This window comes from Antedon mediterranea, chromosome 4, assembly GCF_964355755.1.
Source record: "Antedon mediterranea chromosome 4, ecAntMedi1.1, whole genome shotgun sequence".
Taxonomy (NCBI): Eukaryota; Metazoa; Echinodermata; class Crinoidea; order Comatulida; family Antedonidae; genus Antedon; species Antedon mediterranea.
Genome location: NC_092673.1, coordinates 1,162,087 through 1,179,791, shown reverse-complemented (window position 1 = coordinate 1,179,791; position 17,705 = coordinate 1,162,087). Strand labels below are relative to the sequence as shown.

The 17,705-nt window shown below is 31.4% G+C and overlaps 1 protein-coding gene across 10 annotated transcripts in view; it reads right to left on the bottom strand.

Moving 5' to 3' along the window:
- Positions 1–364: 364 nt before the first annotated feature.
- Positions 365–17,705, bottom strand: part of LOC140046098 (fibroblast growth factor receptor-like) — an 81,660-nt gene continuing 64,319 nt past the window's right edge. For 5 of the 10 annotated variants that reach the window (XM_072090618.1, XM_072090620.1, XM_072090622.1 and 2 more), the window contains 17 exons: positions 17,373–17,651; positions 16,825–17,012; positions 16,310–16,433; positions 16,022–16,039; positions 15,156–15,349; positions 12,080–12,196; positions 10,340–10,472; positions 9,006–9,059; positions 7,961–8,172; positions 6,101–6,228; positions 5,853–5,977; positions 5,432–5,542; positions 4,334–4,527; positions 3,852–3,974; positions 3,087–3,295; positions 2,644–2,749; positions 365–2,391 (listed from right to left, as the gene is read on the bottom strand). In XM_072090618.1, coding sequence (XP_071946719.1) covers positions 2,275–2,391; positions 2,644–2,749; positions 3,087–3,295; positions 3,852–3,974; positions 4,334–4,527; positions 5,432–5,542; positions 5,853–5,977; positions 6,101–6,228; positions 7,961–8,172; positions 9,006–9,059; positions 10,340–10,472; positions 12,080–12,196; positions 15,156–15,349; positions 16,022–16,039; positions 16,310–16,433; positions 16,825–17,012; positions 17,373–17,651 — 2,432 coding nt within the window. In that variant the 3' untranslated portion in view covers positions 365–2,274. The remainder of the gene's footprint in view (positions 2,392–2,643; positions 2,750–3,086; positions 3,296–3,851; positions 3,975–4,333; positions 4,528–5,431; positions 5,543–5,852; positions 5,978–6,100; positions 6,229–7,960; positions 8,173–9,005; positions 9,060–10,339; positions 10,473–12,079; positions 12,197–15,155; positions 15,350–16,021; positions 16,040–16,309; positions 16,434–16,824; positions 17,013–17,372; positions 17,652–17,705) is intronic. The other 5 variants (XR_011844733.1, XM_072090625.1, XM_072090623.1 and 2 more) reach the window with 5 other exon arrangements.

Genomic DNA, 17,705 nt, shown 5'->3' with positions numbered 1-17,705 from the left:
ATTTTTGACAATTATTCGTAGGGCAGTACCAAATTATTTTATGTTTAAAACAACAACATTACACAGCTTGCTGTGCAATTAACACCATTGTTGTGCACTTGAATGGGTTTCCTATGACATAATAGGTGTTAATATGTCAATTGAGTGAGTCTTTCATGGCATTTGTAGTTGAGTTAGTCTTTGGTGACAATAGTAGCACACACTTGTAATTGAGTTGTATTTTGATTTTTAAATTTCATATTTCTAGTTGAAATTTTGAATATCTGAATATACCACAAGGTGTATCATTCCCTAAATAGCCCAAAAAGCTAAAAGAGTCATTTTCGAAAAAATGCATGTCACAAAAAACAACAACACACACTAATGCTTGGAACAAACTTATTTTATTACCAAAATTTGCAAAAGCAACCAAAACGATATTAACATACAGGGTGACTATTTATCATATACCAGGCAATCTCAAATAGATCCATATCCAATTATTGGCCGATCCAAATTTGCAATTGTTTAAACCAATGTTTTAAAATAAATCAAATACCAATGAAATAATCTTTTTTTTTCATAAATAAAATATTTCTTTTTCATAAAATTAATTTGATTCACTCAACACATTTGATATGTAATAAACACGATTTGTAGAATAAAAAGTGTATTACAAAAAGTGCATGCTGATTGTCCTGACCTTTGACACAAATAACAAACTCTTACTGAAGTATAATGACTAAATAACATTTGTACCAAATGTGTAGAAAATCAAACCTTAGATTAACAACTTGGAAAGCAATATGGATTAACAACTTGATGGATTAACAACTTGATGGATTAACAACTTGATGGATTAACAACTTGATGGATTAACACTGCACAATTTTAAATACTAAAATGTGTCTTATATCAACTCCTGAAAAAATTCAGCAGATAGATATTATTTGTAAAATATTAAAAACTTTTTAATTTCTTATCACTAATAAACTTATATTTATAGTAAAAATAGTAGATGTGTTAAAATGGACAAATGCTGCGTATGAAGATATATCAACTTATATATCTATGACAACATATTTGGTTATTACCCACGCGAACCTGAATATATAAATTTGTTAACATTTTGGCCCTTTTATACACTTTAAATTTTCTTATAACTAAAATTTACACTTTATATACCAAACATAGGTAAAAACTGAGTTGTAGATATAATAGAGGCAGTAGAAAAAATGTAAAAAAAAACCGGTGGATTCTAGACATAATGTTCAGATTTTCACATTGTACACTTAAATGTTTTATATCCCTTAATCTGAAAAAAAAAAAAATGTTTTAAAAAGACTCTGCTTTCTCGTTTCACTATGTAGTACACTCCCTACAACAGCTAATGTCAATTGTACATTTATATACATCTATGGGTAAAACTATAAAGAGCGTACCAAAGCAAAAATATTCGGAGGGTTGGTTTGGAAAAATAGCTTTTTGCCCCTTTGTCTTTCTCTACATTTTCAATTATTTCAACGAAAATAGTATGCAAAAATCAAACTTTTTATATAAAATATTTTCCTTATGAAATACACGAACAATGAATACACGAGCTGATAACAAAATGTTCAATATAAGGTAGCTATCTTTGTCCTAATTTAATTACTCTTATATATTAACACTTTTTCACTGGTGTCATTTTAATATAATTTAACTTAAATCTTCTCGATTAATAAAAAAAATTGCTTCTTCGCAATTGATTGTAACCAAGGCAATAATACGCAGCACATACTTTACAAAGCTGCGATCAAACTCAATATTTTTCAACCGAATGTTCACACTTTTTATCAAGGCATATTCTAAAATAAACATCCCAAAACAATCGTCTGTGTAGAGACGGAGAGATTAGCACCAGTGTATCGGTAGAATAATGTAACAAATTAGATTGAATTAAATAATATCAAATTTTTAACTACTATACAATGCAAGACAGAAAGACATCAAGTCCGCCCGTTATCTTTAAACTTATTCCTTCCAAAACTATTCAACTAAAACATTGTAAATACTTAAAAATATATATTCTTCTTCTTTTTCTTCTTCTCCTCATAACATCATATCATATATCTGAATACTATTGTTCATCTCATCCATTTCTGCAGCGATAAAAGCTTCAATACTTCAGTATTAAGAGCACACATGTAACAAGTCTCTCAATTGGCCAGTTGCCATTAATGTTTCTGTTCCGATTGGTTCAATTTTAAATTTTCAAATGTGCTCAAAATTCTGATTCTTGTTGCTCGTTGTCACTCACACAGTCGACTCGCTGCTGTGCCGACTGTGCGAGCTGGAGTTTCCCGAATCCACTTCGCTATCAAGGAAAGTAGTGAGGGGGTGATCCCCTAACGCTTCCAGTTCTAGGTACTCCTGAAAGAACAAAATGATATTTATAAAAATCATCCAAATTATTAAAAGGAATGAATGTATGAAAGAAAAGTCGGCAAACGTTACAACATAAAATAAGTAAAAGAGCTAGAAAAATGTGCAGAGCTTTTGGACAACACTAAGCCCTTTATCAGTGCAAGATAAAAGGTGATTTATTTATATGTATGGAACAGGGCAACATGTTTATTAATATACCATTTTTTTTAATGAAGCGTATGATATGCCACAACTTACCTGACTTGTTGACATTTCTAGCGTTCTTGCAAGATCCTCTGCTAACTGAGGAAACGTTGGACGGAATGCTCTGTTTGTTTGCCATGTTTCACGCATTATATGATACCTAAATAACAATACATAATACAGTTAGACAGTCTACACTTATAAATAATAATAAATAAAAGCTAACTATAATCTCATTCAAACAGATTACCACCACAAGAGTGACAGCCAGTCAGACCTGCAATCCATTTCAAATGAGAAACAAATATGAACAAAATCTTGAAACAAGTCTTTGGGAGTTGAACATGCTGTGAGAAAAATCTCGACATCTGACAGGAGTCGAAACCCATGATCCAGGGATTGGGTTAGGTAACACAAAGGTACAATTCTGCTGATTCAAGTACATATTTAAGCACATGACATTTTAGTTAGTACATCTTAAAAGAAAAACCACTTACACTTCCAATGGACAGTTCTGTGGTTGTTCCATTCGTTTGCCTGCTTTTAAGTAATCAAACATTTTCTCAACAGGAACGCTGGGATAGGGTGTGCCTCCTAACGTCATTATCTCCCACAACAGAACGCCATAAGACCACACGTCACTTTCTGTCGTGAACACTCGATCAAACAATGCCTCTGGTGCCATCCACTTTACCGGTAAACGCCCCTGTACAAATCAAACAAAGGAAATGTTTATGCCACTTGCAATTTACTCATCAAATGTCGTTTTTTTATCACTTTTATTTAAATTATGTTTTGTTTTATTTGTTCATGTTTTAATGTAAAAGGGTCCTTCGAAAACAGAATTGTAAACTTCTTTATGCAGGATCTTTGTCATCAATTATGTAATTACTTGTTATTCCTTATAAAGGTCCATTGTGTTGAATGTCTTTTATTATTTGATAATATGACATGAAAACATGTGCGAATAAATTTATACTACTCATATGTTAGTAGACATACAAGTGGGATTGACTTAACTCCCTGACTCAAAAACCATCATTGCAAGCTTGAGTACTAGATATGAACACCAGGCTAGTGATCTGGTAGTGGGTTCAAGTCCCATCAGAGAATTACTTTCCAATTTGTAAAAATATCACTACTTTCAGACTACCCTCATCTCTATGTCTTTTAAAATATTGTTATTGGATTTTAAGCATGCCACTATAAATTAACATTATTTTGTGTAACTGGTTACCCTCTATAAATAAAGTTAAACGTACATCTGTTGTTTTCTTGTAATAATCAACATAATGAATATCTCGTGCTAATCCAAAGTCTGCAATCTTCATCACCAGGTCTTCCGTCACAAGTACATTTCTAGCAGCTAAATCTCGATGAATACACTACAAAATAATATATAATTATAGTGAGAAAAAAGATATATCTATTATTATTATTAAGATCTGTCTATATACTATCAAACTAGTTTGACAAAGAAAGTGTGATGACATCATCATGTCCATATATGAGCACATCACATTTTTTTTTGGTCACATAAAGTTTGATAGTGTAGACAGAGCTTTAGCATGCATGTTCTTATAAGACACAAGTTATGCAAACTATGTAACTAAGTTTCAAGTTTTATTGTTTTTAGAGACTGATATCTAGCAACGCAGTTTTATGTAAAGCAATCTATTCTTGTACATAATTCATATTATTATTAAATTAATTGTTGAACTATATTCATTTTATTGATTCTTACCTTTTTTGATGCCAGGAACTCCATTCCTTTTGCGACTTGATAAGCCATTGACAGAAGATCTCTGTTAGTCAGTGTCTGGATTTCTGGCATTAACACAAGCTTCTCAGGTGGGATGCCATCTGGAGGCCTTCGCATCCGCAAGTAATCACGTAAATTTCCATTTGGTGCGTATTCAACCAAAACAAATGGAGGACCTATTAGAAAAAGAAAACAATTATTACCAAATGCAGAATAAAAAATGAATTTTTTTGCCAATTTGGTCTTTTCCTTCATTTTGTACAAAATTGCACTGAGAACTAAGCCCACACCAGATAAATTAATTAACTAGGTAATAATAATTAATTAACTAGGTAATAATAATTAATTAACTAGGTAATAATAATTAATTAACTAGGTAATAATAATTAATTAACTAGGTAATAATAATTAATTAACTAGGTAATAATAATTAATTAACTAGGTAATAATAATTAATTAACTAGGTAATAATAATTAATTAACTAGGTAATAATAATTAATTAACTAGGTAATAATAATTAATTAACTAGGTAATAATAATTAATTAACTAGGTAATAATAATTAATTAACTAGGTAATAATAATTAATTAACTAGGTAATAATAATTAATTAACTAGGTAATAAAAATTAATTAACTAGGTAATAATAATTAATTAACTAGGTAATAATAATTAATTAACTAGGAAATAATAATTAATTAACTAGGTAATAATAATTAATTAACTAGGTAATAATAATTAATTAACTAGGTAATAATAATTAATTAACTAGGTAATAATAATTAATTAACTAGGTAATAATAATTTGACCTTATATAGCGCATTATACAAAGCATCAATGCACTTAACAGAAGGAATAATAGAAAGCGGAGTTTAAAAGGCGAGCTTTCAAAGCAGCCTTAAAATTTGACAAAAAATGTGATGTGCCCATATATGGACATGATGATGTCATATCACTACCATATTTGAGCATATCACTACCATATTTGGGCAATTCACACTATTTTTTGTCAAACTAGTTTGATCCTGAGCTACTACTAGTGGTAACAGTAAATTATGTTTGTTACCCACAATACTTACCGTCTTGTGTACAGCAACCCAGCATGTTAATAATATTCACATGTTTGCCAATGTTCTTCATCATGTCCATTTCAGACATCAAATCAGAGAGTTCACGGTCAGTGGCGTTTGCTACAATATAATGTTATAAGTATGTCATAATTACATTAATCCTTATTTGTTTGAGAGGATGGTTATGGAATATCGAGTATTTGTGTTAAATAGTATACAAATAATGTTTATTAGTGCAATGGTACAAATAATTTCATGAGGTGATAGATGAAATTGCACTATGTAAGGTTCATTGGAGTAGTTTATTGAGTATCATGTGACCCACAATCATCCAATGGTATGACAGAATCTACTCAGGTGTGTTATAAACTACAATATTTATTGAGGAACAGGAATGAGGAAATTAATGTTCATTTCAGCTTTAACTTACCTTTCAACATCTTGATTGCAACAGTGTATGGTTCATGTTCTTTTGCACCTTTAAGACCGACTGCGACACCAAGTACAACTTGACCAAAAGCGCCCTCACCCAGGATTTTACTGCTTACTGTTAATCTATGAACGTAAACAGAAATAACATTTTAGAATTACTTTAGTAATAGTTCTAGCAGAAATTACAAAATATTTATTCAAAATTACAAATATATATGTAAAAAAGACTTTTTATAACGACGTTACCTGTCACGAGGAAATTCCCACTCTGGGTCAAACGGAAGTTCAAATTCAGAAACAACAGTCATAGACGATGACAAGCGCCCTCTCACAGGGAAAAATGGAGCAGTAGAACGTCCAGAATCGTTAGAGTACTATAGAAAACGATATATAAAATGAATTTATTTAAATGAATCAGGAAAAAAATGTATATTGTACATTTAAATAAACATTTAGACCAAAGGTGAAGACAACGAATAGACAATGAAAATGAATAACATTAATGTACAGTGTCGAAATTCACAACAAACAGCATCTCATTTGAAGTGGTTATGCTTTTTGTGTTCAGTGCAACACATCAAGAGGGCAAACCTACAACACCACCAAACAAACATAGCATTACATCATTTAACCTTTCATGGTAGTAAATTTGTCAACAATTTCTCGATAAATTTCTAAAAATGTGGAAAAATTAAAAGTACAAAATGCAAACACCAATGAGAAAAAAAATATATATCTAAGCTATAAAATGAAAACATTTAACATACAAAATATACTACCTTTTGTTTTTAAATTTAGAATAAATTATACAATTTTATTTACGGGAAAACTGATAAAAAAAATAACATGCATTTTGCAAAATAATTCAAAATAAAGGCGGACATTTGCAGCAAATTTGCTGGAACAAGCAAGGCTAGAATCTGCTGGAACAAGCAAGGCTAGCATTCAGCTATTTACTATTTAAAAAAAAAAAATAACCAGCAAGCAACCATGTTCAACATGCTTTATCGGGATGTACATTGCAAAACAGAACTTATGATAATAAACACTACTTAAAAGGTGGGTTCACATTTGGGATGATAATAAATATAATGTTCTAGGCACACAGTTTTTGGCGAGTTTTTGTAGTTAAATTTTCATAATTTCTGTTTTGCAATGCAATTCCTGGCAAGAACACATATTTTATAATGTATCATACCGTGATACTCCCAGTAATGTAGCGTTTGAGGGCTGAATCACCTTCGTCGTCATAGTGATACAGCTTATAACAAGAGATAAGAAGAAGCACTTTTACACTGATCATGTGATCAAGGCATCTCTACTGCCCTCTATCATACAATTTGTTATTGGTGTTGGGCCCCAACATGCAGTATCTTTGTTCTATTGTCATTTGGTAGGAGATTAGCATGCTGTACCAATAGGGTTAAGCCCAATTAAATTATACTGTTATAATAATCTTAAAACAAAGCCAATATTATTAATTCCCAAATTGCGAACAAGCTAGGTTTAGTCCAATAATTAGTCTGATCACCCAACATGCATGCAAACATCTGGTTCTGGGATGGAAATAATATATATGTGTTTTGCTTGATAAGTATGTCTTAAAATGCACATTAGCGATCACCTTAAGGTCCCTCCATATATTGTTACTAATTCTACCTTATTTTAATGGAATAGTAGCGTATGTTAGTTAACGTCAACCCACTGGGGTTAGCGTCAACCCACTGGGGTTAGCGTCAACCCACTGGGGTTAACGTCAACCCACTGGGGTTAGCGTCAACCCACTGGGGTTAGCGTCAACCCACTGGGGTTAGCGTCAACCCACTGGGGTTAACGTCAACCCACTGGGGTTAGCGTCAACCCACTGGGGTTAACGTCAACCCACTAGCGTCAACCCACTAGCGTCAACCCACTGGGGTTAGCGTCAACCCACTGGGGTTAACGCCAACCCACTGGGGTTAGCATCAACCCACTGGGGTTAGCGTCGACCCACTGGGGTTAGCGTGACTACAATAGTCTAACCTTAAAAAAGCGCAAGAACCAATAGAATTTCTTTTTTTAGGTATCTAATCTTAAATTTATTGTGTAAAAAAAAATGATATTTACCTGTCTGTTGAGAACCATTTTATCGTTGACGCGAGCAAGTTGAGTGTGTAAACTTTCTTTCTTTCGATTAAAACACTTGAACATCACAATAATACAGAGAAGCACAAAAATACAAGCTATGCTGACGGCAATATACATCAGAGCGTCTGTTGATTTTGATCTATGTACACTGTCGAGAGTCGGAGTCGTCATTTCTCTATTGTTTATTGGCACTAAAAAAAGGTTAATGAATATTAATAAAATTTGTTTTATTATGAAATATTATGTATACAATAGAAATATAATAAAAAAGATGCTAAAATTGGTCATATTTTACCAATATACTGTATTATACAACAATGGAGATTTTACCACACATGCATGTACTTAGGAAGGATCACCTTATAGTAGCTAGCCCTCTTATTACTCGTCAACAATGATTCATTGTTCTCAAATATTACAATGTCAAACTTAGCAAAGCAAATATTGCCTTTCAGATTTACAATCAAACAAAAGGACCAAGTTCCTTCCAATGGTTGAGATTAAGAGATACTTAAGTATGTATGGATGTAGATAAATGTACTAGTTGAGTCCCCAAGATCTTAAGATGATAATACTACAATAGGGGCAATGACCACTGGTACTATTTAAAAATAACTAAGCATCAAAACTAAGGCTTGGTTCCCACTGAGATGTAATGCAAGGACCAATCACATAGGACAGTTCAGGTGATTGGTCAATTTACTTGCGGTGTGCTTATATCCAATAGAAACCAAGCTTAAGTTTTCATCTGCTTGTTATGTATCATAGTAGATAACATCATGCATATTTTGTAGACGACCAAGACTACCAAGACATCCAGACTGCCTTGGTAGGTTATATGCAAATTCAACTAATGATTCATGACGTATGATAGTGAAAGGCGATAATGATATATAACTATAATTTTGAATAGCATACCAATTTATAAAATACATGAAATTATACTGAATACAATTCAATATTAATATTTGATCAATATCCACTGATAAATGTTTGCATTAGTAACCTTATAAATGACCATTACCTAAATTAGCATTACCACTACTAATACTAGTAAAAATACTGGTAGTCTCAAAGCCTAGAAAGAGAAATATACCAAATGGCATGTTTAAACCATCATTTCATTTGACGCTTTCAAGACGCTTCAATGGCTTAGATAGTCCCAATTACAAAACCCTCATAATATCTCATGAGGGCATTTTAATACAATAAATTGACAAAAGAGAAATGACCACAAGATATTACAAACCGCGAGGAAAGAGGCTAAAGCTCTGTCTACACTATCAAACTAGTTTGACAAAAAAGTGTGATGTGTCCAAATATAGTAGTGATATGCTTAAATATGGTAGTGATATGACATCATCATGTCCATATCACATTTTTGTTGTCACATAAAGTTTGATAGTGCAGACAGAGGCTAAAACTGTTTAATACTGTCTAGTCATATTAGTTTCCAGTATAAAATTACACATAGATAGATATCATATGCCACTTCGAAATCTTATTTTTTGGTTTTTGACTTCAGGGTTAAACAAGCAGCCATTAAGTCGCGTGCTACAATGCATAGTGATACCGGACCGACAGACAGACCGACCGACCGACATAGTGAACTATACTGACCGAAATTACTGAACATGTTTAAAAATGTTGAAATGTTTAAAAACATTTATATTTTTTAAATTTACACGTGCGTAGCCTGTCACTTTCGACGTGCTCGTATAACGTAATTTCGAGTTGAAAAGTAAGTCAAGAAAACAGAAATCGGGCAAAAAGAGTGCGCAATAACATTTAACGCGCAGTGCGCGCGCAAAAATATGCACATTCATGGCAATTTTGTAAACGCTTAAAATTGCCTGAAATGTACTCGTATTTCATCGAAAATAAATTTTGAAAATTTTAAGCGCGCGTACGCATGCGTTACATGCGCTACGCACGTAATTGTATTGCCATATGATGATTTATGCCCTGAAATTTATGAGTACCAAATTTTATTTAATTGTGATTCATGGTTGTGAAGATATGATTACAAACGTGATTTCGTTAAATCGTGCGTAGACCGCGTAATTTTTTATTGCGCACCGTGAAAACATAACTACATTGATTCCTGGCCATAAGGAATATACTGTGAAAAATTGACCTAGCTAGATTAAACTGATATCAAGATAAGGTCAGAAAGCGATAAAACGCATAGTGATACCGGACCGACAGACAGACAGACCGACCAACCGACCGACATAGTGAACTATAGAGTCGCTTCCACGCGACTAAAAATAAAGAAGTTGATGCGCTCAGTACAGAATATTCTGAAACATAGTTAAATATATTTAAAATCAAGACAAATCAAATTTGAATATTTACCTCGTAACACATTCAAATAAGCATGTTCTTCGGATACGCCAAGACTGTTACTGGCCATGCATGTAAAATGACCGCTATCAGTAACTTGGACGTTCTCGATTGTCAGAACCTCCACTGTAAGGTCAGTTGAACCCTGTATTCAATAAATATATTGCTATCAATCTGATACATATATATAATTTATATATAAAGCTATTTAATTATATATAATATATTAATTAATTATCTAATATTTATGTAACTATGTTACACAGTATACATTATGCTTCATATGATATTTTATACAGTCAACTGTTACAATACCGCACACCGGCGTAGGGCTGGCTGGTCTAATATGTCTTGTTAGTCCGTTATTCCAAATGTGTTTTTAATGATATGAATACAATTTTGTATTTAAAAAAAATCTACTTTTGTGAGTGTTTCCAGTTTTCAGAGAGGACTGGTATTGGGAAGAGTTGACTGTATGTAATATTTCAGTATTTAATAGTCATTTAAAAAGTATAAGATCACTATCCAATCAACAAGACAATTTTTTAATTGTGTTTTTTTTCCAAAGCCCAGCAAATTAAGAGCAGTGTGAAAACGGTCTTCAACATTACTTGTTTTATTCATGGCTAAGCACCCACAAAACTAAATGTAATTGGAGAGTGACCGATACAGCATTAAGTGACCTATATAAAATTAAGAAATAATTTAACATAAATAAATAAAATCCCAACACCAAATAAGATTCATCGATTTGCTGTCTTATTTTATAATTAATTAAACTAAGCACTTCCAATTTAAATTTACTGTTTTAAACAAATTTAAATTGTGTTATTTGAAGTACACGTCATTTAACAGCTTTGAAATCTATGAAACTTTTCTTACACTAAGTACCATTCACATATTTAAAAAAGAAATAAAACAAATGTAAAAATATCTTAGAAAGAATGTTTACAAAATGAAAGTATTGAATACAATAACATAAAAGTATTTAGATTATATAATAAGCGATAAACTACAACTAAAATAACGGTAAAAACAATAAGAATTCCTGTAAAATAAACAGTAACACTAACATATTTAAATAGCTATAAAGAAAAGAGAAAAAAGGTAACCAACGAACCAAAAAAAGAAGGTATTATCAGAAGGAATATGGTAAGTAAAAAAAAAAAAAGAAGTACCCAAAAATATAAAAACCAAAATAACCCAGATAATTGTTAGTTAATTCAATTAATATTAGTATTAATATAGATTTATTAATTATTTTCAAACAATTCATATTAGCTTTATTAATAAATTTGATTAAAAAAATTAATTGTGCAATTAAATATTCATTATATTGTTAATAATACCATGCACTAATATCATTGTTTATCATCGTGCACTATTAGTTTGTTGAACTCAATACTTACCAACAATTCTGAAATAAAAACTGATTAAAAATGTGCATTGTACTTCTAACTAGGTGCAGAATAGCATAAAAGAAATAACATATCATTTGTAATGTTTTTTTTGTAATGTTTTAATCCAATTATTGTATTTAAAATAACTAGTAGTAGTATCTGTTGAATACTGTAGGCTTTGAATAGACAACAATATACCACTAAAATACGCATCAAATTTTAATGTTCTATATAATTTAATAAGGTTGTTAACCATAATTTTTAACGATGATGTATTATTTCTTTTTTTCTTATTCAGCTCTTATTTTACATGCTAAAATTAGCTTAATTAGTAGTAATTATAATTATCTACCTCTTTCTCGTTATGCATCTCTGTCGAGAGACACGTGAAAGGGGGCGCCTTTCGATCTTTGAAGACGATACTCGTGGCATAACTGCAGTTCCAGAATGGATTCTGTAACCAATACTCCTAATAACACATGCAAAATCAAACATCAATGGTTAAAGTCTATGTTAAATCACATGCAAAATCGTTGTATGAGGCTTACACTGTGAGATCAATCACAAGCTAAGTAGGATGGTGTCTTCCGTGACAACTCTTCTTTTATAACACATTTTTGACTGAAATGCAAGAAACACAATATTTCCAAAAAAACAAACACAAATATACAGAACCAACATTTAAAACCCGCCAATAAAATGTATTAACGTACATGTTGAAGATTGTGGATGGGTTGGGAATGAGCGTGTTGAAATTGGAGACAAAGAAATGTTTTAATGTTTCCTTCCATAAATATGTATGGGTAATTATAGTGAATTCAATAATTGTCCCTTAGCATATCTTATGTCATGCATTATGTTGTAGTGAATTCAATAATTGTCCCTTAGCATATCTCATGTCATGTGTTATGTTGTAGTGAATTCAATAATTGTCCCTTAGCATATCTTATGTCATGCGTTATGTTGTAGTGAATTCAATAATTGTCCCTTAGCATATCTCATGTCATGTGTTATGTTGTAGTGAATTCAATAATTGTCCCTTAGCATATCTTATGTCATGCGTTATGTTGTAGTGATTTCAATAATTGTCCCTTAGCATATCTCATGTCATGTGTTATGTTGTAGTGAATTCAATAATTGTCCCTTAGCATATCTTATGTCATGTGTTATGTTGTAGTGAATTCAATAATTGTCCCTTAGCATATCTCATGTCATGTGTTATGTTGTAGTGAATTCAATAATTGTCCCTTAGCATATCTTATGTCATGTGTTATGTTGTAGTGAATTCAATAATTGTCCCTTAGCATATCTTATGTCATGTGTTATGTTGTAGTGAATTCAATAATTGTCCCTTAGCATATCTTATGTCATGTGTTATGTTGTAGTGAATTCAATAATTGTCCCTTAGCATATCTCATGTCATGCGTTATGTTGTAGTGAATTCAATAATTGTCCCTTAGCATATCTTATGTCATGTGTTATGTTGTAGTGAATTCAATAATTGTCCCTTAGCATATCTCATGTCATGCGTTATGTTGTAGTGAATTCAATAATTGTCCCGTAGCATATCTCATGTCATGTGTTATGTTATAGTGAATTCAATAATTGTCCCGTAGCATATCTCATGTCATGTGTTATGTTGTAGTCTTGTTTTAACATTGTGTATAGTATGTATGCCAAAAATAACATAGCTTTAAATATTAAACTAATGTGGAACATTATTGCGTGTTTATGATGTAATAATGATGTCATTATTGTGGATAAAAAATACCAATAATAATTCGGTCATAATACATTAACACCAAATTTAATTTGTAATTCATTGTAAATAACAATTTGATACTAGCATGCCAACATTTTAAACAAAGACACAAATAACATGATGACGTCAGCACAAATACAACACACCATTGATTTGTAAAAACAAATCAAGTTTATTTGCTGTTGAATTCAGTTGTTAGAATGATCTATACATTTAAACAAAATCTAACCAAATATAAATCTTTTCCAAATATAATACAATATTTATGATTATATAAAAATGTATTTTTTATACTATAGTGTATACTCCGATATAAAGATAATGTGATATATCAACCAATGTCATGCAAACAATTTGGACAGAAATATAATATTGAAAATAAAGAAATTTAAATTTGAAGGCGTGCACGGTTTGACTTTTGTAATCAAAATGCGCAACGAATGCTCGAAAGAATATATTGTGTAAAATTTATATAATTCCAATTTGTTCCAACCACAATTTAGATCTTTTAATAAGTATATAAATTTATCAAGAAATGCCAAGTAGATTATAAAGACATGCTATTGTAAACATAGACCCAATATCAAGTTGCTTCACTTGATGTTGAATGACTGGAATCTCACCTGATAGAACTCCTGAGCAGATACAAATACATAAACACACACGCACGCACGTAAACACGTGCACAAAAAGAGACAGAAAAAAAAGGACAGCGATTTAAAGAGAGCACTTTCATATAAATTACACTGATGACAATTTCATTTAAATGAATTACTATCTAACATCTTTTCTACATGAACAAAGCATACCAGCTTTCTAAACAATATTAACTATTATTGTACATAAAGAAAGGATTCAAGGTCCATGAACCTTATGTCAATCATGCAGCAGCAGTAACATTAACAGATGGCTAAGATCTAACACATCAATTGAGAGTAAGACCTAGATATCTAGGTCTGTTGTACACATCAAACCATGCTCTGGATCCATGCTAGATCATTCATGCAATAGTAAAGTTATTCCATGCACCCCGCCCTCCTATATAGGACAATGTTCACAAGAAACACTTTTATGAATAAAGGGATAAAGTATATAAGTAATTCTACCGATACCCTCAACTATAAAAGTTGAACCATTAGCTATTAAAGGACGGCTATAAAACAACAAAGGTCTTCTCTAGCTATTAAATTTATTAAAAAAAAGAGGTCTTTGCTAATGAACTATTTTGGGTTGTGCAGAAAAGATCCTATGTTGTATTGAAAAATTAATTTGGTTCAAAAGGGAAGACGTGAAATTGAATGAAGAATTAATCCGACAACCAAAAGAATGAAGAAAGACAACAATTTAACAAATTATCACAACTTCTGAAAAAGTAAAACTCGGGTAACAAAGGTAAAAAACAATAGATTGTTTACATGCAACGGGTGTAATAACAATAAAATCACAATAAAAAAGGGTTCATTTAGTTAATTACCAAAAACTAATTGATAATTGAATTACTTATTTGTAGAATTGTAGAATAACTCGATCCTAACTTGTTTTATCCTTCCTAAACTTTATGTTTTGGTTAATATTTTACATTATATAAAATATTTCATAATAGCCTAACAATTTATTTCTTTAATAACATCAACAAAGTCTTAACTATTCTATCAATGTAACTTACCCCCCATTTTGTTAGGATCTGTTCCCGTTCAGACACCTTAGAGAAGTTACCATCGCCGTGCCATTGCAACCATTTCACATACGGATGAAGATCGCTTAGAACCGAGCATTTAAACGTAACTGTGGCGCCCACGTACACCGTCTGGTTCTCGCTTGGTTTAATGTGTTTGATGATTGGTCGATGGGTAAGACGTTCTAAAAATGCATATTATTATCATTATCATTCATAAAATAATTATCATTAAAATGTATCCTTATAAGGACATGAGCAAGATTTATATAAAAATCTAACCATACAGGTTTGCATGAGATGAGTTTATAAAAATACCCAAAATAATAATCATGTAAGGCTTTATGATAAACATAAAATGATTTGATGAATATCTTTAACATAGGAGGAAGGAGGTTTCGTTTTTACCATGTTCTTATAACATGAAAACATAAACATTAATGATTTATCAGAAAATGTTATGAATTCATTAAAACAAAAATAAATATTTAACTCAACCTATAAGCTTTCATAACTCAACATAAACAAAAATATAAATACTGGAAAATAAAAATGGCAGCTAAAAAATAAAAACTAATATAGTTGACTTCCCAACTTAAAAATATTTTGCATTCAAACGTAAACGTATGACCGCCCTTGATATGATAGCACCAGCAACTATACTTGGATTCCATATTTTATTATGATAGCAAACTAATTATATATGAACTTTACAACTTGTAATGATGTTTCTGTTATAGGTTGTGTAATTATTTTATTTGTGTTACTACAGCTTTTTGTAAATAAAGATCTAGTGAAACTTCTCTACATTATAATCGTTTGCATCAAAACCCAAAGAAAAGCATTGGTTTGCTTACGTGACGGTGTCCCTCGATCTTTAGATGGCAAAAATATAAGATATGTTTATTTCTTCTTTTATCTATATTAACCTAGTCTCCACATCACACTTTTGTTTGCAAACTAGAGTTGTGCTTACTGTATTCAATCTTCTGTTCTTGCCACTTTTCCCACAATTATTGAGTTACATTTTTCTATCTAACACACACACACACACACATACCTTTCAATAATGTGTACAAATTCCAATCAAATTGCTTATTTAATGTTTTACTAATATTAAGCTATACAACCTAAAGCAGACTCACCTTTTACGATAACTGTGAATGTAAAATTAATTGAACCAAATTCATTTTTTACAACACATGTGTAATTGCCATTGTCGAACGGCAATGCGTCTTTTAATTTCAATTTCCCGTCCATTTCAATCGCCTAATAAAAACAAAACAACAGATAAGTTAATGAAAAAATAATAGAAATTTCCTGAAATACCAAATCCTATAACAAAGATTTACTTTGAACAAACTACACGCCTTATTGTTGTTAAAGATGTATTTGTCCCCCACAAGCATGAAGGCTAATAAAAAAAAGTAATTTTGTAGTTTTATTGAAGTAAAAACTTTTTTTCCCAACTTTTGGTCGAAGTGAATAAATATTATGTAACATTAAAATGGCATATTCAACAACAAAAAAATGTAAAAAATCATTTTTTCAGGGGGAAATTTAGTTTTGTAATAAAATACTAAATAAAACTAAACTGACTAGACTTGGCAATATTATATCATAGATTTCACAAATACACTCCAGCTCCATTCAAGATTACCTTCTTATTATCAAGTCGTCTCCAATCAGCATTTCCGTTTTTTAACCATGTGACCTGTGGTTTAGGGTCGGCATCGTACGGACAATTTAATTTGATAACAGCCTGAGCCGGCACTAACACTAACTTTCTTAAACCATCTTTAAATTCGGGTGCCATGTTACCTGTTAGGTTCACTATGGGTGGAGATTCTGAAAATAAAATACATATTGGTAAAATTGAATTTTGAGAAAAAAAAACAAACCTTATAATTTAAAAGTCCAAATTCTCTCCATTCTTTAGTATTACTGTATATGAATGATTATAGTGCCAGGGATTGTGGGTAATAAATTTGGAGAAAATTGATATTATACATTGCATGATTTTCATTTTGTATTTCATAATATACTACTTAAGCTCTGTCTACACTATCAAACTAGTTTTAAAAAAAGTGTGATGTGCCGTAATATGGTAGTGATATGACATTATCATGTCCATATATGGGCACATAACATAAAGTTTGATAGTGTAGACAGAGCTTAACAAAACATTGTTAGGCATCAAATATTTACCAGTGATATTAAGCGTTATGTTAACGGTCAAAGAACCAAAATCATTTGAAGCAATGCATTGATAGTTGCCACTATCTGACATATTAGCACTGTCCATCCGTAGCTCATCCCCAACAACCTCCACTCTGCCGGTTTTTACAATTGGTAGAGATGATTTCAACCACTCGACGTCAACTTTTGGAACTCCGACTATCGGGCACGTCAACGTGACAATATCGGCCTCAGTAGCACGAATATAACCCTGATGCACGGACATTAAATATATCGGTGGGCCAGGCTCTGCAAGTACAAAATAGCAGGGTGTTTTTGTGTCAACTAGCCACCTTTGTTAGT